The sequence below is a fragment of the Stomoxys calcitrans genome, chromosome 1 (assembly GCF_963082655.1).
Source record: "Stomoxys calcitrans chromosome 1, idStoCalc2.1, whole genome shotgun sequence".
Taxonomy (NCBI): Eukaryota; Metazoa; Arthropoda; class Insecta; order Diptera; family Muscidae; genus Stomoxys; species Stomoxys calcitrans.
The window spans coordinates 234,556,022-234,578,356 of NC_081552.1; the positions used below are offsets into that span (position 1 = coordinate 234,556,022).

General features: G+C 39.3%; 1 protein-coding gene across 1 annotated transcript in view; it reads left to right on the forward strand.

Annotated features, from left to right (window-relative positions):
- The first annotated feature begins 4,452 nt into the window (after positions 1 to 4,452).
- LOC106094939 (ecdysone-induced protein 78C) overlaps positions 4,453 to 22,335 on the forward strand; it is a 271,166-nt gene continuing 253,283 nt past the window's right edge. The window contains exons 1-2 of the mRNA XM_059369724.1: positions 4,453 to 4,981; positions 11,327 to 11,811. Coding sequence (XP_059225707.1) covers positions 4,926 to 4,981; positions 11,327 to 11,811 — 541 coding nt within the window. The 5' untranslated portion in view covers positions 4,453 to 4,925. The remainder of the gene's footprint in view (positions 4,982 to 11,326; positions 11,812 to 22,335) is intronic.

The window sequence follows — 22,335 nt, forward strand, 5'->3', positions numbered from 1 at the left end:
ATATATGGATAAATAGAACACCTGGGTCAAAATATTTATGTCGCCCAATTCGGTTTGAGTATACAAAGGAAGACCGGAACACAACACGATCTTTGGTGAACGAAATAAAGGAAGAAATTGCTGCATTACCCATGATTGTTATAAACCAATTGGGAAGAAATATAAAAGTTTCGTTTCAACTACAACTCACTATGATCGATGGAAAGGTGGCAAACGCATTAACTGGCGTTATGTCCAATTGGAGATGCAATATTTGTGGCAAGAAGAATGGGCAATTCGAGGACAAGTCTGATGAAAATTTAGTAAACGAAAATGCGCTCAATTTCGGTATTTCGCCCCTGCACTGTAGAATTCGATTCATGGAGTATTGTTTGCATTTATCGTATGACCTTAAATATCGGACTAGCCCTGGAAACCGCGATGTCTCTGCTAGAAACAACCAAGATCTTCACAAAATGAGGCAGGAAGAGAAGAATCGAATCCAGTTGGAGTTTAAACAAAAGGGACTTATAATAGATAAACCTCTTTACGGATACGGAAGCACAAATGATGGCAACTCGGCAAGGCGGTTTTTTGAGGACCCCGTATCGACATCTAAAATAACCGGTCTTGATGAACACTTGCTAAGACGATTCAAAGTGATTTTGGCTGTAATCAATAGCAAAAAGATGATAAATTCAACCAAATTTGAAGCTTATAGTAATGACACAAAAAACATTTTATCTGATTTATATTCGTGGAAAGCTTTAACACCGACAGTACATAAAGTCTTACATCATGGCAAGGAAATTGTGGAATACAACATACTTCCGTTAGGAGAACTTACAGAAGAAGCTCAGGAATCCCGTAATAGAGATGTTAAACAGTTCCGGCTTTTCAATACCCGAAAGAGCACCAAATTTAACCAAAATTATGATTTACTTCAATATTTATTGTTATCGTCTGATCCGGTACTATACAGCATCAGAACTAAATGGCTACCAAAAATATGTGACGATATAGATAAGGACGATCCCGATGCCATTCAAATTAAAGAGCTTTTAAATTTTGATACCTTAGATTATTTGGTAGAGAATAAAATCAAATAATACAAAACTAAAATGCTTTTTTATTTTGGGAGTAGCTAATATACATATAAACGCACGCCGATGCGAAGTGTTTTCGCTCTAAAACACATATTTTTATTCCAATTTTTTTAAACTTTGGCAGGAGACCTTTTTTTATTCTAACACATTTGTATTGTAAACCCTGGGCAAATCTATCAATGTTTTAGTGTAGGCCCCATATAAGGTTCCATTTCACAAATAGACATTTTTATATAGAGTTTAATGAAGTGTAAATGAATTTTAGAGTAGATAGAATCCGAGTTGAGAAATGTTTTATACATTGTTGGAAAGGTATGAAAATTTCCTTTACGATAAGGTATGTTGCGTAAATATGGCTATAGTGTGTCATGTGCAATTAGGACAACAAAAACAAAATTTGGGAAATTCGACTTTTTTGAAAAATTGACTTTTTTATTGCCGGTTCCATAAAATGGAATAGAATAGAGATATTTCCATGATTCTTTTTGTGTTTTGTAGAAGAAGTGTTACCAAATAAAAGTTTATTTAACATCTTTGCAATAAAATGTGACGTAATACTTGTTTTTTAGCAATGAATATAGCACTACTTGAAAATTGACTTTTTTCAGTATTTTGATCGCTACGATCTCATTTATGGCTAGGATATGGCGAGACATACCTTAAAATGTTGGGAACATTTTAAGCTTTCATTTAAGTTCAAAAAAAGCGAAAAAATCCCCGTGGAACTTTTTTTCCAGTGAGAAACTTTTGAAGTTTAGTAAAAAAATTGGCCATTTTGGTCTTAAGATAACGGTGTTGTTTGATATCGAAATTAGCCAAATTAGCACTTAAAACTTTTCTTAATACCTCGACTTTGTGAAAATGGAAAGAAATGATAATGCTTTGACGGCCAAAGTTTGCGAAAACTTAAAGGAAATGGGAGTATCTTTTTTGAAAAATTTTGCAATTTTTTGACAAAAAAAATATTTTTCATATTGAAAACGATGCCATTTTTAAACCGCCAAAGATATTCACGTGATTCCTTTTGTATTTTATGCACACATATGCTGGCATAATTTGTGTGAAGTATGAAGTTTATAGCTTTAAAATTGACGGAGTTATTTAAAAAACACTGAAAAAAACCAAGGCCAAATTTTCATATTTTAAAATTAAACAATTCATAACTCCTTAACAGTACACGATGGCATGGTACTTTATGCATAAGTTTTTTAGATCTTGTCAAGCTCTTTCTCTAGAGTCCTAAATCATGTAAATCGGTTGAGTAGATCAAAAGTTATGGCCCCCAGAAGCTTGGAGAAGTCAAAAGTGGTCAACTTTGACACCCTGTAGCTCACCCTGTATTAAAGATATGGACCAACAACAGCACTTTTCTGAAAGCCTATGTCCTCCTCTACAAATGTCTAGAACATTTTGTATGGCTAAAATCAACAGATAAAAAGTTGTAGACTTATTTCCAATTTTTTTGCCATTTGGCCCACTGTGTATCGTTAATTTCCCATTACTTATATTTCAAACGAAAATGAGATGTAAAAATCAGAAAATGGATTTATATTGAGGCAATATCAATGCACAGACCGAATAAAACCCAATTTAGTAAAGTCAGTTGGAAGTCATTGCACAAAATTTTAGCCTAATCGGATGAAAATTGCACCCTGTATGGAGGCAATGTATCTTAAAAGATACATTCAGTGTCGGATGGCTTACTTTTGTTCAATTTTGCTAAAAATCAAAATTTTGTCAATAATATCGATAGGAAATATAACAATCGATATTCAGACAAAAAATAAAATATCGATAGTTTCAATAGTGCTATGGATATTTTGCCAACTCTATGTGGATGTATGCAGATGCTAGGCCTATGGACATCTCTAAAGGCTAACAAATATTTCAGTATGAATTCGCCGAAGAAAGCCAATGAATAGGAATGGGCCAAAATACAGGTTACATTCGAGCTGCTTGCAACTCGTTTTTTGACCGACTTAGAGCAATAGTCATGGTAAAAGGTGGGTATGCAGGGTGACCAATAAACCGATTGATTAAGGAGACAACCACTTGCGGAAAATTTTGCTGAAGAAACAATTGTTATGCAAGTTTCCGAGAGGACGAAATCTTAAATGAAATGTTCTCTAAAAACAAAATTATAATGAAATTGTCTATAAAGGCAAGTTTTAAAGAAATTTTCTGTTAAGACAAAATTTCAATAAAAAATGTCTTGACATAAATTAAAAGAGTGCAAAGTTTGGCCGGCCGAATCTTGGGAACCAACCACCATGGATTCTGCTAAAAATTCATACAAACTAAATTTAGTTGAAATTTTAGTTATTCGACATAACAAATTAAAGCTTCTAGGACCCGAACAAGGATAATCGAGGGACCGGTTTATATGGTAGCTACAACAGGTTATAGACTGATTTGGACCGTACATGGCACGGTTGTTGAAAGTCGTAATAGAAAACCGCATGAAAAATTTCAACCAAATCGGACAAAAATTGCGTCTTGTAAGCGCTCAATAAGTCTAATCGGTAAATCGGTTTTATATGGGAGCTATATCAGGTTATAGACCAATTTGCACCGTACTTGACACAGTTGTTGGAACGCATAACAATCTGCCGGCATAGGGTCTAAACCCTAAGAAGATGCGTTTATTATCCAATTTCGCTGCAATTTGAAACAGAGAGTTGTATTAAGACTTCCAATATCCGGAGGTCACTGTAGCGCAGAGGTTAGCATGTCCGCCTATGACGCTGAACGCCTGGGTTCGAATCCAGGCGAGACCATCAGAAAAAATTTCAGCGGTGGTTTTCCCCTCCTAATGCTGGCAACATTTGTGAGGTACTATGCCATGTAAAACTTATCTCCATAGAGGTGTCGCACTGCGGCATGCCGTTCGGACTCGGCTATAAAAAGAAGGCTCCTTATCATTGAGCTTGAACTTGAATCGGACTGCACTCATTGATATGTGAGATGTTTGCCCATGTTTCTTAGTGGAATGTTCATGGGCAAAAATTTGCCTTTTCCACCATATTTTAAGATATGTTTTACTCTCTTTTTCATTTAATTTTTCCATTTCCACCTTATAAACCTTCAAACATAACTTTCCCAGAGTAAACTACAACGGCAACTCTGCTAGGTAACGGTAACGAAAACACCAAAATACCGAAGTGAGAGAGCCTGCTCTCATACTACGAAAGAGAAAATTTCAAACCAGTGTTAGAGAGCGAGAGCATAAACGAGATAAAGTGTGAAGGAAATCCCCGCAGAAACAAGAGAAAACAAAGTGGTGCATTTGCATTACCCAAAAAGGGGGAAAAAAAGTCAAGAATCAAGAGGAAGCAAGAGCTTTTTCTTCTTCCATCACACATTAAAGTGTGATTACAGATTTGCTAGAAATGATAAATGCGGTCATATTAAAGTTTTAATGCAACTGACAGCGAGAAAAGCTGCATAAAAAAAATTTGTTAAAAACCTGCGAAAATAGACCGGGTGCAACGAAGAACAAAAGTGTCCTAAGATAAAAAAAATATATAAATAATTATCTAAAATTTAGTGAAAACTGCTAAAGCCTTTAACCAAATAATTAAAAAGTGAAAGTTTCAATAAAATAGAAGAAAAATTCATAAAGTGAATTAAAAAACTTTGCCAAAATTTTCATGCATCAGAAGTTTTGATACCTATCTGCACATCTTTCGGGTTTTATCGTCGCGTGTGTATTTTCATAAAATTTCCCCGTTTCCCATTGCGTTTCGTTTATCGAGTGCTATTTGCCCCATTAATAGTTTAAATGTATTATAAGCGTTTTATGGTCCTTAGGCCCGCCCCATTGAGGGCTGGCGGCAATCCATGGAGTATTCCAGAGCAACTATAATTGGCGAAAATTGTGAAACACTTGGATCTAGGTGAGTTGTTTGATATGAAAAGCCACCAATGCACATTTACTTAAAAAAATTTAGTTACACAGAAAAAAATTGTTTCAATTAAAAGTTTAATTGAAAATAAAATTGTTAATTGATTCAATCATTTTTAATTTGATTATGATTTTTTTTCAAATACAGTAGTGATTGAAACTTTTTCAATTAAAACAAGTAAGGAAAGTCAAAAGTCGGGCGGGGCCGACTATATAATACCCTACACCTGCCCTATATGTGGAAATTGGGACCTATAACTTATTCTCAATCGGATTTAGTGGACTTAGGTGGAGGTTTTCAAATGTCCTATAAAACAATCCGTATGAAATTTCGAGCAAATGTCTTCAAAATTGTAATAACTCCGGCTCTATGTGTGCAAACAGGGCGGTATCTATGTATATGGAAACTAAATAGAAATCTGAACCGATTTTGATCAAATTTAACAAAAATTTGTATTGTCATACGATATATATATATATCGTATGCCAATTTTCGTAACTATCGGTTGATATATGACCCCATCATTGAAGTCGGTCGAACCTATATAAGGAAGTTATATCTAAATCTGAACCGATTTTCGCCAAACTCTTTAGGTATTGTGGTAGTCGTTGAGTATAGCATTGCGCAAAATTTTGGGAAGATTGGTGCATAAATGTACTTGCAGTGGATCTAGAAGTGAAAATCGGACGAAAAATATATATGACAGCTATATCTAAATCAGAGCCGATTTCTATGAAATTCACCAATAAATTCAAGTGTCATAGGAAAATCCTTCCTGCCAAATTTTGAGAGAATCAGTTAACAAATGACCCCATTATTGCAATACTACTCAAAATCGGTCGAACATATATATGGGAGCTATATCCAAATCTGAACTGATTTCGACCAAAACTTCTTGGATATTGTGGTGGCTGTCGAGGAAAGCGTTGTGCAAAATTTGAGAAGATTGGAGTGGCGCTGGAAGTGAAAATCGGGCGATATATATATGGGAGCTATATCCAAATCTGAACCGATTTCTATGAAATTCACCAATAAATTCAAGTGTCATAGGAAAATCCTTCCTGCCAAATTTTGAGAGAATCGGTTAACAAATGACCCCATTATTGCAATATTACTCAAAATGGGACGAATATATATATGGGAGCTATATGTAAATCTGAACCGATTTTGACCCAACTTCCTTGATATTGTGGTAGTTGTCGAGGAAAGCGTTGTGCAAAAATTTGAGAAGATTGGTAAATAAATGCGCTTGCAGTGGCACTGGAAGTGAAAATCGGGCGATATATATATATATATGTATTTATATATATATATATATATATAAATATATATATATATATATATATATATATATATATATATATATATATATATATATATATATATATATATATATATATATATATATATATATATATATATATATATATATATATATATATATATATATATATATATATATAGGAGAGCTACATGCAAATCTGAATCGATTTCTATAAAATTCACCAGCAATGTCGGGAGTCATAAGAAAATCCTTCCTAACCAAATTATTGTAAAATATATACATATGCGACCTATATCCAAATCTGAACCGGTTTTTTCCAATTTCAATGGGCTTTACATCTAGGGCAAAAAATGTATGTGCCAATTTTGAAGACGATCGGTTAAAAATTGAGACCTGTAGTTGGTACACAAATTAACATGGACAGACAGATAGACGGACATAGCCAAATCGAATCAGAAAGTTACGGCTTTCAACAATTGTGCCAAGTACGGTCCAAATCGATCTCCCGATTTGACTTCTTGAGCCTCTGGAAGCCACAATTTTGGTCCAATTTGGCTAAAATTTTTCACAAAATGTTCTGTTATGACTTCCAACAACAGTGCTAAGTATGGTTCACATCGGTCTATAACCTGATATAGCTCCCATATAAACCGATCTCCCGATTTGCCTTCTTGAGTCCATACAAGTCGAAATTTTTGCCGATTTGGCTGAAATTTTGCATGCGGTGTTCTGTTACGACTTCCAACAACTGTGCCAAAAACGATACAAATCAGTCTATAACCTGATATAGCTCCCACGTAAACCGGTATCTGTTTATAATCCCAATGTACCTGAAAGACTCGCTTGTGTCAGCATGTCCTAGTGCCAAGCCTAGGGGCAAATAGCGACTGTCATGGTGGACTCCAGAACTGGTTGGTCTAAGCAAGGGCTGCACAAAACTCTTTAACAGGAGGAAAGCCACAAGAAAGGCTGAGACAATATACTGAGAGAGGCTAAAAACAACTCCTGGGTGGAATTCTGCAGCTTCGTTGAGGATATATCTGAGACCTCTAGGCTAAGGAAGTTCCTATCATCGAGACTTACGGTGGGATACATTTAGAACACAGAGAATGTATGGACAATGTCAAGTGAGGAAACACTAGAGCTATTCGTTGATGCACATTTTCTGAGAAACTCTCCAACGGGCAACGTGGCCCTCGAAGAGGTAAGAGGTTGTCACTGGTATCCATTCGTCGTTAGTTATTCGGAAAATTGTGTCTGAGTCGAAAATCCTTTAAGCGACTACAAGTTGCGACTCCTTTAAGTTGCCAGCCACTGATGATGCATCACCGGTTACAAGCTGTGTCTGACAGACTTGCTCTTTGGTTTAGGGATATATATACTCTCCTTGTATCAGCATATCGTACATACCTGTGGGATGAAAGAAACACAAAGGTAATTTTCACACGAAGGCAAAAGATTTTCGACCCATTGGTCCGTCACCCGTCATCTTTTATCCTGAAACTTTAGAGAGGTGGGTAGAAAAATATTTTAAGACAAGTATCCCTGGGGATCGCCTGTCTCGGCAAGAGCAAGTCCATTGAAATAGCCCTTCACGACCTAGTGGGCTACATAGAAGTTTCTCTTGCTACCAAGAAATATGTAATGGTAGCATTTCTGGACATTGAAGGTGCTTTCAATAACGTAAAACCAATGTCAATAATTAAGGTGGAGTTTTTAGGCATTACCACTACCGTAAGAAAAGTTATTAAAAACTTAATAACTAAAAGATGCATTGGGGGTTTAAACTTCGTGTCATGCCCTGGGTATATACTGTAGTTGTCAGACCTATAATGCTATATGGTGCTGTGGTCTGGTGGACGTCGCTTCAAAAGTCCACCTACTGTTCAATACTTAGCCGGATCCAAAGCAAAGGCTTGTTTGTGCATCAATGTCGCACTGAGGACGACACCATCTGATGCATTGAATTGTATGCTACATCTAAAGGCCCTGGCCATTTTGGCCAGACAAATTGCTTCGACCACTGCCGTGGGACTAAAGGGGCTTTCTCTTGGGTCATGTGGCGACTACGGACACTGTGTTGTCCTTGATACAATGCCCTATGTTCCGGGCAGTGTGGATTACACCCTGCCTGAGCCGCTTTTTGATAAAAAGTACTGTACCACTATTCCTGATAGAACCGATTGGAACCACGATATCCCTGGTAATAGAAGTTACATAGACTTCTATACGCATGGTTTAAAATAGACGACCAGCTGGGCTTTGGGGTGTACTCTGAAGATCTAAAACTGGTCATATCGAAAAGGTTACCCGACCACTGCTGTGGGTATCAAGCGGAGATCTTTGCAATTAAGGAAGTTGTGGAATGGCTAAGATTTAATGTCATCACGATGAGTGGCATAAATATCTTCTCAGAGAGCCAGGCAGCCATTAAATCCCTGGAGAACGTATTTCTAGCCCTCGAGTATCGCAGTTGTCTCAACGAGATTGCTGAACAGTTCAAAATTCACCTGTTCTGGGTGCCGGGCCACTGAGATATCCCAGGGAATTGTAAAGCGGACGAGCTTGCGAGACTAGGAACTACCCTACACATTCCAGGGATTCTGGAATCTGTGGGTATGCCTCTAGCTAGGTAAGCTAGGTTTTCAGGACCAGGCCCGAAGAACAACGAATGATAGATGGTCGCAAAGAGTGGGCTGTGAGCTTTCCAAAAACTGTGTGGTATAATCTAGACTTGTAGAGGTCTACCGCTTTGCTGTCACTGGCTAGAACAGACGGCTCAGTCATAGTGTCCGTCATAACAGGTCACAGTCTGATCGGAAAACATGCTGACAGACTGAAGGTTGCCAGGAACGACTTCTGCCTCAGCTGTGAGGGCGTCGTGGAAGTAGACTCTATACAACATCTGCTGTGTTCCACAATAGCAGGCAAAAGGAGTTCTCCTTTGGGTTCTCAACAAATGATTGATGGTCACAAGGAGGGGGCTGTGAGCTTTCCAAAACTATGGGGCCTAATCTACACTTGAAGAGATCTACCGCATTGCTGTCACTGGCTAGAACACACGACTCAGTCATAGTGTCCGCCATGTCAGGTCACCGTTTGATGGGAAAACATGCTGATAAACTGAAGTTTGCCAGTAACGACTTTTGCCGGAACTGTGAGGAGCTCGAGGAAGTAGAGACTATACAATGTCTGCTGTGTTCCGCAATGGCAGACAGAAGGAGTTCCCCTTTAGGTTCTCATTTCTTTGAGAACTTCTCTGATTTAGCAGATGTGAACATTCACATGTTATTGAGCTTTTTAAAGCGAGGCATCTTTCTTCTACTGTTCATGTGGTATTCACTGATGGTGCATAATGATCCCGAAGTGAAAATAGGGTACTATATTTTTTGATATCTGAAGGGGGGGCGGACCCTCCCCCTTATCCTAATTTTCAGAAACCCCAGATCTCGATGATGGGTAGTGCGATTTTAGCGATATTTTGTGTGCTCTCTTGTAGTAACCTAAAAATTAAAATTAGGTATCCAATTTTCGGATGGGGTATCTAGGGGGGCCGCCCCACCCCCAAAACCTGCCAAATATATATTTAGACCAATCACAGCAATATGGGACTCAAGTGAAAGGTATTTAGGATAAGTCGTATCTGATGTCCAATTGTCGGACCAAGTGTTAGGGGGACCACCTCAACCCCCCAAAACACCCCTAAATCGGACATATTTTCCGACCATGGTAATATGGGACTCAAATGAAATGTATTTGCGAGTAGAATATGAATCTGATATCCAAATCTAAGGCCTAGTTTCTGGGGGTCCACCCCTTCCCGAAAACACCCCCCCCCCCTACAGGACTTATTTACAGACCATGACAATATGGGGTTTAAATAAAAGGTATTGTTTGGGGGCCGCCCCTCCCAAAAAGACCCCCAAAGAGGACAAATTTACGACCATAGCAATATGGGGCTCAAATGAAAGATCTTTGGGAGTAAAGAACGAATTTGATATCCGTATTCGGGAAAAAGTGTCCATGGAGCAACCCCACACCCATAACACCGCCCCTCCCAAAAACACCCCCAAAGAGGACAAATTTATGACCATAGCAATATGAGGCTCAAATGAAAGATCTTTGGGAGTAAAGAACAAATTTGATATCAATATTCGGAAAAAAGGGGCCATCCCACCCCCATAACACCGCCCCTCCAAAAAACACCCCCAAAGAGGAAAAATTTACGACCATAGCAATATGGGGCTCAAATGAAAGGTCTTTCGGAGTTAAGCTCGAATCTGATATCAATATTCGGGAAAAAGTGTCCATGTCCACCCCCCAAACAGGATGTAATTGCTCACCATATAAAGTAAAAAGACGCAGCGGAGCGAGCCCGGTTCAGCTAGTAGGGCGTAAAAAACGCAAAAGTGTTTCCAGTGCAAGTCTGTTTGGTTGCCATGAGATGGTAACGCCATTTGCCAATCTGTCAAAATAATAGACCTATGACGCCGAACGTCCCGGGTTCAAATACGGGCGCAAACATCAGAAAAAATCAGCGGTGGTTATTCCCTTACTAATGCTGGTTACATTTGTGAGATATCCTGCCATGTTCAAACTTCTCTACCAAGTGGTGTCGCTATGCGGTACGCCGTTCGCACTCGTCATAAAAAAGGAGGCCCTTATTATTGAGCTTAAAACTTTAATCGGAGTGCACTCATTGATATGAGAGAAGTATTCCCTGCTCCTTAATGGAAAGTTCATGGGAAATTTTGTAGTAATTGTGAGAAATGATCTTCATGTCCATTCACAATATCAAAAGCTAAAACTTTAATAATGACAAAGTCATTGTCATTTCATAAAAGTCATTAGAACAAAAGGACCTTCTCTTTGTGAAACGTGCGCTAAATCCCAAAATCTAAGCCGTAAAAACCTTGAATGATAACCTTGTTTGAACATGAATGTCCTCTTTTTCTTTGTTACACTCAATCTGTTGGTAGACTAAGTCATATGAAAATCAAAAAAAAAATGACGGCCTTTGTTTTGATAGAAATCCATTTTTCCCATTGCAGGATACATTTGAATATTTCTGGCAATAGCAATAGTAGCAGTAGTAGCTGCAGTGAAACGGCTTCTCTGTATTCCACGCTAAATCAAGAAACATATCACAATTTTGCCATAGACCAAGGATTGGACCAAGGAGAATTGGGTGTTTTATCATCATCGGTAATATCATCATCAACAACAGCAGTAGCAGTAGCAGAAGCAGCGGCTACCACCCAACTAACAAACATAGCAGCTGCAGCAGCATCAAGTGCAGCTGCTGCCGCTCAAGCAAACAGAATATCATCATCATTGTCATTGGCATCATCTTCATCATCATCGTCATCATCGTCGTCATCAGCATCGACATCGTCTTCAAACTCATCACCATCGTTGACACCACCCACACCCATCAGTTTACCGGAGCAATCACTAAGTCCAGATGGTCAGGCATCAATAAGTTCCACAGCATCGGCAGCATCCAGTGGTGATACCAGAACAACAACTGTCTCAGGTAAGTCCTCCCCACCCCCTTAAAGGTGGTTACTATATTCTAAGAAATTTGCTCCTTAGCTTCATTCATCTCGACTAGCACCATGTTGGTTGGCGTGTTGTGGTACAATCAACACTGGGAAATGATTATAAATTGTATTGAGATGCTTGAATCCATGACCCAGGAAATAGCAATGCATCCATCTATGAGCTGTAGCAGTACTCAATGCATACTTGCTCGTAATATATGTTTGTTGCATGCCACAAGGCACACAGCTTAACATGGATGTTGGTGTTTTTCCAAATGTCTTATGGTATGCACTTAAAAGTTTAGTTTTTCATCTAGGGTAGGTAGGGTTGCCATTTAGCAAAATATTTTAAAAACAAACTTAAAACTTAATAAAAACATTAAAAGTTAACCTTCTCTAAGTTTTTTTTTTTTAAACTATGACAGAGCATTTATTCTCCTAGCCGAACTCAGAATGGATTTCCAAGCGCATTTCATCTCAGTCAAAATCAAGTCCCGTTTAACACCAGGCTCCGAATTACCGCATACGTGATCGAGCATATCGAATGAAACTTGATTTAGTATTTACTGGATGTTATAACACTTTTCTAGACATTTTAATGCCAAAGATTTTACAAATTATGATCGATTTTAACATTTGGGTTCTTAAATTTCAAAAACCCCCGTTTAGCAAAGAAATGCATAATTCACAATAAAGAGATTTCGAACGATTTCACTCGTTCACGTGTGCGTTAATTCGGCCCTAGACAATTTTAGTTCGGCAACTCTAAGATCAAATAAGAGAGGGGTGAGGCGAACGTTCCAATATACAACCTCACCTTTCTCAGCAACTAACGGTACAAATGTAACAAATACATTAGCCTATTGTGAATTAGCACTAAAGCATTCTCTTGGCAACACTACTGTAAGAGACATGTATGTTGCCTAAATATATGTTTCTGTATGTGTGTGTGTGTATGTCAGTTCAATTCTCTTTCAATTTCCTTCTTTGCTGGTTGATGCTGAAGATATCTCTCATGTTTGTTTACATTTGTGAGAGGGCGACAGCCCAAGAGCGAACGATAGAAATGAAAAGAATGCTTTTATTGGAAAACATACATACATACATGCATACATCTACGTTAACATTCTTAGATCAGAACAACAGAAGTAATTTTTTTTTTGCTTTATTGAAACACAAGCAACAATAGCAGCCGCAGCAGTATGTGCTGCAACATTGTAATACATTGTTTGGTTGAATGGGTTCCAAGACAATTGATCATATCTTGAGGAAGCTGTGATTGTTGTAGGCTGACTTTTATGGAGATAAACAATGAAATGAGAAGATAATTGAAATCTTTTCAATTAACCAAGCCATTTAATTTAAAACATTTGTTATTTATTAAGTGTTATGAACTGACAACAATTTATTGCAATGAGTTATTTTTTTAATAATATTTGAAACTTTTAAGAATATAAGTGGAATAATAAGTAATGCGCGAGCCTTAGGGGATTTTGTATACCAAGTTAGTGTATTTAGAAACATGGTAAAGTGCAGGCTAATCTTGATCCCTCCCTCATCTTCTAAGTAGTCAACCATTAAGGTGAGAGTGTGCTACACCTCAACGAGAATGAGGTGTAGCTAAGAAGGTAAAGAAAACAAGTAAAAAGGCATTAAGTTCGGCCGGGCTGAATTTGGGATATCCACCACCTCGGATTAATCATTTATCTTCATAGTCGAGTGAAAAATACATCATTTATGAACCCATTGCATCTACATCCAAATATGTTCCGATTTTTAACCAAACTCGGCTCGGACGTCGACTAAATTGCAAATTATGCCCATGAACATTCCACTAGGGAACAGGGGCAAATTTTTCACATATCAATGAGTGCAGTCCGATTCAAGTTTAAAGCTCAACGATAAGGGGCCTCCTTTTTATAGCCGAGTCCGTACGGCGTGCCGAAATGCGACACCTCTTTGGAGAGAAGTTTTTGCATGGCATAGTACCTTACAAATGTTGCCAGCATTGGGAGAGGAAAACTACCGCTGAAAATGTTTTCTGATGGCCTCGCCAGGATTCGAACCCAATCGTTCAACGTCATAGGCAGACATGCTAACCTAGAACTTAAATCGGCCCTAGAACTTAAATCGGCAGATTGGTCTATATGACAGATTTATCCAAATAAACATCAATTGAGGGTGATATTGAACGCGGATATCAAGGGCCTAACACCGCTCATTGTGCCAAATTTAAACGAAATCAGCTAATAAATGGGCCTTTTATGGGCCCAATTACTATAATCAGGAGATCAGTATATGTGACAGCTATATCCAAAATATAAACCGATCGGAACCATATTGGGAACGGATGTCGAGAAGCCTAACATAGCTAAGTGTGTGTGTGAAATTTCAGTGAAAATGGATAACAAATGAGCCTTTTATGGGCCTTAGATCTAAATTCGGGATATCGGTCTTTGTAACAGCTATATCCAAATATAAACCGATCCGGACCATATTGGACTGGGATGTAGAGAAGCCTAACATAGCTCACTGTGTCAAAATTTAGAGAAATCGGATAATAAATGGGTCTTTTATGGACCAAATTGGGGATCGGTATATATGTTAGCTATATCCAAATATAAACCGATCTGAACAATACAGGGCAGGGATTTCGAGAAGCTTAACAAAGGTCTACCAAACCGACAAATTTCAGATATATCGGATAATAAATGCGCCTTTTATGGGGCCAAGACCTTAAATCGGGAGATCGGTATATATAACAGCAATATCCTAATATATACCGATCGGGACCATATTGGGCTCGGAAGTCGAGAAGCCTAACGTATATCAAATTTTGGCGATATCGGATGATAAATGCGCTTTTCATAGGCCCAAAATCTTAATTAGGGAAATCGGTATGTATGACAGCTTTATCCAAATATGAACTGATCGAAGCCACAATGAGCTCGGATGTCGAGAAGCCTAACGTAGCTCACTGTGTCAAATTTCAGCGAAATCGGATAGTAAATGCACCTTTTATGGGCCCAAGATCTTCTACCGGAAGATCGGTCTATATGGCAGCTATATCCATATATGGAAAAATAGGGGCCAAATTGAACTCGGATATAGAAGAGCCCAACACAGCTCACTGTGCCTAATTTCAGTGAAATCGGATAATACATTAGGCTTTAATGGGTCTTAGACCTTAAATCAGCAAATCGGTCTAAATGGACATAGTCCGATATAGCCCATCTTTTTACCATAACCTGCCCAGGAAAAACAAGTAAAAGCGTGCTAAGTTCGGCCGGGCCGAATCTTTGGAACCCACCACCATGAATTCTGCTAAAAATTTATACAAACTAAATTTAGTTGAAGTGCAGCATAAAATTATATTCCGCGTACCAAACCTCTGACAAACCTGCAAAAATTAAAGCTTTTAGGAACCGAAGAAGGATAATCGAGAGACCGGTTTATATGGGAGCTATTACAGGTTATGGACCGATTTGGACCGTACTTGGCACAGTTGTTGGAAGTCATAAGGGAATACTACATGCAAAATTTCAGCCAAATCGGACGAAATTTGTGGCTTGTGAGGGCTCAAGAAGAAAAACCGGGAGATTGGTTTATATGGGAGCTATATCTGGTTATAGACCTATTTGTACAGTATTTGGCACAGTTGTAGGATGTTATAAGAGAACACTATGTGCATAATTTTAGCCAAATCCGACGAAATTTGTGGCTTCCAGGGGCTCAAGAAGTCAAATCTTGAGATCGGTTTATATGGGGGCTATATCAGGTTATAGACCGATTTGGACCGTACTTGTCACAGTTGTTGGAAGTCATAAGGGAACACTACATGCAACATTTCAGCTAAATCGGACAAAAATTGCGTTTAGTAAGGGCTCAAGAAGAAAAACCGGGAGATCGGTTTATATGGGAGCTATATCAGGTTATGGACGGATTTAGACCATACTTGACACAGTTGTTGGAAGTTATAACAAAATTAAATATGCAAAATCTCAACCAAATTGAATTAGAATTGTGCCCTCTATAGGCTCAATAATTCTAATCTGGAGATCGGTTTATATGGCTGCTAAATCAGGTTATAGACGGATTTAGACCATACTTGACACAGTTGTTGGAAGTCATACCAAAACGAAATGTTGAAAATGTTTCAGCCAAATCGGAAAAGAATTGCGCCCTCTAGGGGCTCAAGAAATCAAATCAGGAGATCGATTTATGTAGCGCGTAGCTTTACTCCCTTGAAAATTAGCGTTTCCCTTTTCGCTGTCATGTGGTCTATCACGCAGTGCCCGTTTGTAACTGCCGTCATAGTGCTCAGGGGCGTCTATCAAAACCAGCAACTTCTTCGTTCGTCTTTGGTCGGCTTTGCGCCATAGGATGCTGTAGAGGATCCTGCCAGTAGACCCCTAAACCCGTCCCAGTCACCATCGTGGAGCCTTCTTGGAAAATGATGGCAATGTTGTTCTTTTTCTCATTTCGAGGATTTGGCGTAGCGTGCATGTCTGGTCTATGGTAAATTTACCAGGCTAAATCCGTATTAGATAGGACCCCATTATCTCGTTAATTTTTAATTTTAATCTCAAATGTATGTGAAGTAGACCTATTCCTCTGTTAGGTTACTCTAGGTTAGGTTAAAAAGAGGGTGCGAATATTAATCTGCCTCTCCGTAATGGGTACTTACAGTCTTGCCTCCTATCTGGTGTATGGGACATTGTATGCTTAAATCACCATCGTTGGCTATGTGTTCCTATAGACGTGTAGTACAGTCGGGCTGAAGCATACGCCTCATCAGCGTGTCGCATTAGACCTTAAAACGGAATTCCTAACTTAAATTTTTTTTTAGAGGTTACTTTTTAGTTTTTAGAGAGCACAACAAGCCGATTACTGGCTTAAGTGTATGTCCATAGTGGCATGGGGCTGATTAATATCTGCACCCTCTTTTCAACCTAACTTAGGCCTTAAAAAACTTTGCTGCTATTCCATCGGCTCCTACTGCTTCGTTGTTCTTCAGCCGTGCTACTGCTACGCTGCTTTTATTCTGACTATTGTGGTATTCCTGTTGCAGCTGCCAACCGCTTGCAAAATATTTCATAGGAAGAATACATACTACTCTGCAGTGAGTACATTCTGTCTTGTACAAACAAGCTGACGCATACGCCTTATCAGTGTATCTTTCCGTTTAAAATAGTTTTGCCGGTAAGCCATCGGTTCCTGCTGCTTCATTGTTCTTCAGTCGGGCTACTGTTATGGTGACCTTATTTTGTCAGACAGTCTGCATTCAATGCCGTCAACAGTGATTGGTAGCCTGTGGTCCTAAATAGTTCTGCTGGTAACCCATCGGTACCTGCTGCCTAGTTGTGCTTCAGCCGCATAACTACTGGCCTTTTCTCCTTTTGACAAGGTGGTTAATATTCAATACAGTCATTGGTTCTGGGGTATTTTTGTGTTCGCTTTTATCGAATAAATACAGCCGGGAAAAGTTTCTTGTGTCTGCAAGAAAACGTTCCTGTATTCTAGGTTTGGAGTTTAATTTCCGGACTAAATTCTGACTTTTGTAAATCCTAATTGGCTCGCGGAATAGGAATATGCCTTTCTTCTCTCTATCTTTTTTCACATTCATGGCTTCAGTAGCATCTTGGCACTCATGTTTGTATCATGGGTTTCCTGTATATCTTTTCGATATCCAATTTCGGATTTCCAGGCATTTGTCATTACGCCGATATTTCATTGCCATAAGAAGTGTCTTCAAGGAAGCAATTGGGTCAGTTTAATAGAATAGGCCATTGCCATTTGTTGCTTTTCAACTTCTAGTAACCGTGCAGTGTCAACTCGTACGTTTCTCGCCAGGGTTAGACGGCTGCGATCGAATGCAGCTACAATGTTGCATCAATTGCTGTGTCAAATATTCCGGATAGAATTTCAGTACAAAATTTTTCTAGTAAATTATCGATATCTTATCTATAACAGATAATAACAACCTATTAATCGTGATTTGCACTATGTATATGGTACTGAAATAAAACAGAGCAAACATTAGCTAGATCGATCGATCCTACATTAAACACCCATAATGAATAGCTTCCATATATCGGTCGTTGAACCAAATACATACTGCCTTCCTATCTTGGCATTACAGTCTCATAGAACGATTTAGACAATTGAGATAGGTGGGGAACCAATATATATCTGGACTTTGGCAAGTTAAAGCCACTCATAACCATTGTGCTTGGTATTCCCATTCTCTACGTCACCCCAGATTTGGACATAGCACCCATAGCAACCGTTTTAACACCGTTTTAGTCAAACAACCATGACTATGACTTTTTTAGGCCCCTTAATTGTATGCCTTTTTCAACTAAATCATTTTCTAATACTCTTTCAATTTCTATTCACCACTTCCTAATAATCTCTTTTATTAGCCTTAGGTCATTGAGTTTTGTTTCAAAAGAAAATTAAATCATAAAACTTACTCAAGAATTTATGAGTTTATGGCCCACCCACCACACTACAATGTCTTGGATCATCTATAGCAGTTGCCAATTCATTATGTGTGTTTGTGTGAGAGTTAGGCAATTATCTATGATTTTCACTTATTTTTCCTACAAGGCATTACTGTGTAGCTTAGCTTGTTGTTGTGGATGATGTTTGTGTGGTTGTTGTATTGATATACAGAATAATTGTTTACAACACTCATTTCACTATCAACTCCTGTGTCTATGTCAAGTAATTTTTGCAAATAAATGTTTCTCATTCGCTCCCTGGCTCTCCTCCCCTCATGCATGTGCAAAATACGACTGCTTTCATATGGTTTACGTGTATGTGTGCGTGTGTGTTTGGTACACTCACTCTTTTGCTAACGCATTGCATTGCTGAGAACTGCATTTGTAGTATGTTTGTTGTTGCTATTGTTACTGTAGTTTTGCCCATGACGTTGTAGTAACGAGTCATTGAACTTAAAAATCGTGGTCGTTCGTTAGTTCGTCTGCTTGCTAGCTCGTTGGTTCCTTGTTGTTCGGTGTTGGTGTTGGTGTTGTTGTTATTGTTTTTGTTTATAGAAACTAGGCAAGAATTTAAAGACGTTCGTTCATTGGCACCATCATCGCTACTCACTCCATCATCATCATAACGGTGTTGGGCAATGACAGTCCACAGCAAAGATCGTGTACGAAAAAGTGAAGAGTTTTTCAGAGATGGGTAAAGTTTATAGTATTAAGGCTTGTATCGGGTAGATCTAGAAAAAGGCTCTCTACACTGAAACAATGTTTGTTCTGATTTTAACGATTCGAGTCAGAGGTCAGCAAACTTAATTTAAAAACCAGCAAGCAAAGGCAAAAGTCGGGCGTTGCCGAATGTATAATACCCTATACCTACCCTATAAGTAAAAAGTGGGAGCTAATTCTAAACCATCAATCTCGGCGGTTGCTTTCAGATGGGTTATTAAACAATCCGTATCAAATTTGTAGCAAATATGCAAACTGTAATAACAACGATTTTTGTTTTTCTTTCGAGGCGAGCTCAATGATCGGCGATTTTTCCTTGGAAACTTTCTACGGTTGACAAATGACAACATTATTGCAAATTATCCAAAATCTGAAGAACATATATATGGGAGCTATAACTAAATCTGAACCGATTTTGACCTTACTCTAAAGATATTGTGGTAGTCGTCGAGGAAAGCGTTGTGAAAATGTGGGAAGATTGGTCAATAAATAAGCTTGCTCTGGAAGAGAAAATTGGGCGATATACATATATGGCAACTATATCTACAGCTGGATCGATTTCTATGAAATTCACCAGTTATCGAGAGTCAAGAGAAAATCATTCCTGCCGACGTTCGAGAGAATCAGTTAAAAAATGAGTACCTTATTGCAATATTTCTCAAAATGGGACGAACATATATATGGGAGCTATATCTAAATCCGAACCGATTTCGAACAAACTTCTTAAATATTGTGGTGCTCATCGATGAAAGCCTTGAACAAAATTTTGGCAAGATTGGTCAATAAATGCGCTTGCAGTGGCTCTAGGAGTAAAAATCGGGCTATATATATACATGAGACCTATATCTAAATCTAAAACGATTTTCATGAAGGTCACCAGTTATGTTCCTGCCAAATTTCGAAAGAATCGGTTAACAAATTGCAATATTACCCAAAATCGGACGAACATATATAATGAAGGTATATATAAATCTGAACCGATTTCGAACAAACTTCTTACATATTGTGGTGGTCATCGAAGAAAGTGTTGTACAAAATTTTGGCAAGATTGGTCAATAATTGCGCTTGCAGTGGCTCAAGAAGTGAAATCGGGCGATATATATGTCCCATTTCGAGCCTATGGCCCATCTACATAGGGCCCAACATCTGTAAGCCTTCTCAGTACGCTCCTGATTGTGACACTTCCAATTCAGTTTCCTTTCCAAGATCACACCTAAGTATTTGACCTTGCCTGACATCGAAATCGTATTATGGAGGAAACGTGGTGCGTTAAATAAATATTGACCTAAGACCCTATATATATCGTATTGACATTCTAAGTCGATCTAGCATTGTCCATCCGTCCGTCTGTCTGTCGAAATCACGATAGCGGCCAACACGTAAAGCTAGCCGCTTGAAATGTCCACAGATACTAGCTATTGATGATGATGGCAGATCGGTCTCTACGACTCCCCCAAACTCGGATCCTTTCCAGGCATCAGTGGTGGGATCAATCTGCCAATTTTCCAGACATCGGGAACTATAAGAGTGTTCAAAGACAGATTGAGGACAGTAGTAAGGTACTCAACTCCAGGTAGATCGAGTTTCTTCAACATCAGTGTAGAGATTTCGTCGGAGCCCAACGCCTTCGATGATTTGCCGCCTAGGATGACATTCGTTATTTCGCCCACGGTAAATTGTGATGGCTTGGAGAACATAGGCTTGGAGAACACGGATACGGCGAATGGCTCTCCTCCTTGCCCTGTAACTCTCGGGATGCACAATAAATTGATGGTTGAATAACCTGGCGCATCTCTTCGGATCAAGTAACTGAGGTCCTGTCATTCCGTCTACCGGGGTTTGAGAGTGACTTAACAGTAGACCACTGCTTGCCTAAACCGCTGCCTAAGCTTCATTGCTCCAAGTGTTTCACCCATAAATTCCGCTTGTTCGTGGACTACCCTGTTTTTTCCAGATTCAGCTCGCTGATTCTGGGGTTAGTGGGGTCCATGCAATGCATCCCATCAAACTCGTCTGCAAGTTTGACTGCCTGCGCCGGGAAATTAGGCCGCACTTGGGGTATTTGACCGGCTGGTATAAAGCGAGGAGCGGTTGCTGTGTTTATTATGTCTCGGAATTTCCTCTCGGCAACTAGCACATCCGAGGGGGGTGGCAGTTCACTGAAGCGGCTATTCGTATACTCTCTGAAGCCAGCCCAATCGGCCTTCTTCTGATTGATAAACGTCCGGCACTCAGAGATTATGAAGTCGGGGGGTCGATCGATGGTGAGAATTATGGGGAGGTTATCTGGCCACCGTAGCGCAGAGGTTAGCATGTCCGCCTGTGACGCTGAACGCCTGGGTTCGAATCCTGGCGAGAACATCATACAAATTTTCAGCGGTGGTTTTCCTCTCCTAATGCTGCCGACATTTGTGAGGCGCTGTTCCATTTGGTATGGCAGCCATGTAAAAACATCTCCACAAAGAGGTGTCGCACTGCGGCACGCCGTTCGGACAGCACTCATTGATATATGAGAAGTTTGGCCCTGTTCCTTAATGGAATGAATGTTCATGGGCAAATTTGCATTTTTGTCTGACCCCAGAGAGATGACGGCTTGCCAGGATACGTCACTCTGGAGATCAGGGAATGCAATGGAAATGCCTGGCGAACTTCTACACCTCCTCGTAATCCTAGTGGAGGCATTCACTGTGCAAAACGAGGAGCCTTCAATATGCTCTGCCAAAGCCAAGCCACGTCGGTCGTTACCTAGGGAAGAATGCCATGAAATGTGATGCGCATTAAAGTCCCCTTGAACCAGACGATTATGGCTAGATAGTAAACCACTTGTGTCGGGTTTGTAAGCTCGGCCATTAATCAGGACACAGCTACCAACCGGCAGTATGTAGACTTTGCATTGTTCTATTTCGGCAGTACCGGACCTGATTGCCATCCCCATGCACTCCATGGTGATGGCGCCAGGCGCAAGCGAGATGGGTCTATACTGCACGGAATGGAGCACCACGAAAGCCAATCCCCACCTCCATTCCCCGAGCGATCCTTACGTAACCATATCAGGCATATAGGCCTATCCTGTCTTGGGGATATAGACCACTCTGACTTCCGTCCCAACCCACGATAGGTAGCATCACACTACGCCTGATTTGAAAAACCATTCCAGCTATGGCAGAACGAGTGGTTTTAATATTCTTAAAATTTTTCTAAGAAAACTTTGCTTTATCATCTCAATTTTTTCCACTCAACCGTGGAATTTCCCTTGATCGTTTGTTCCTCATTTTGCCACTTTCATTGGTA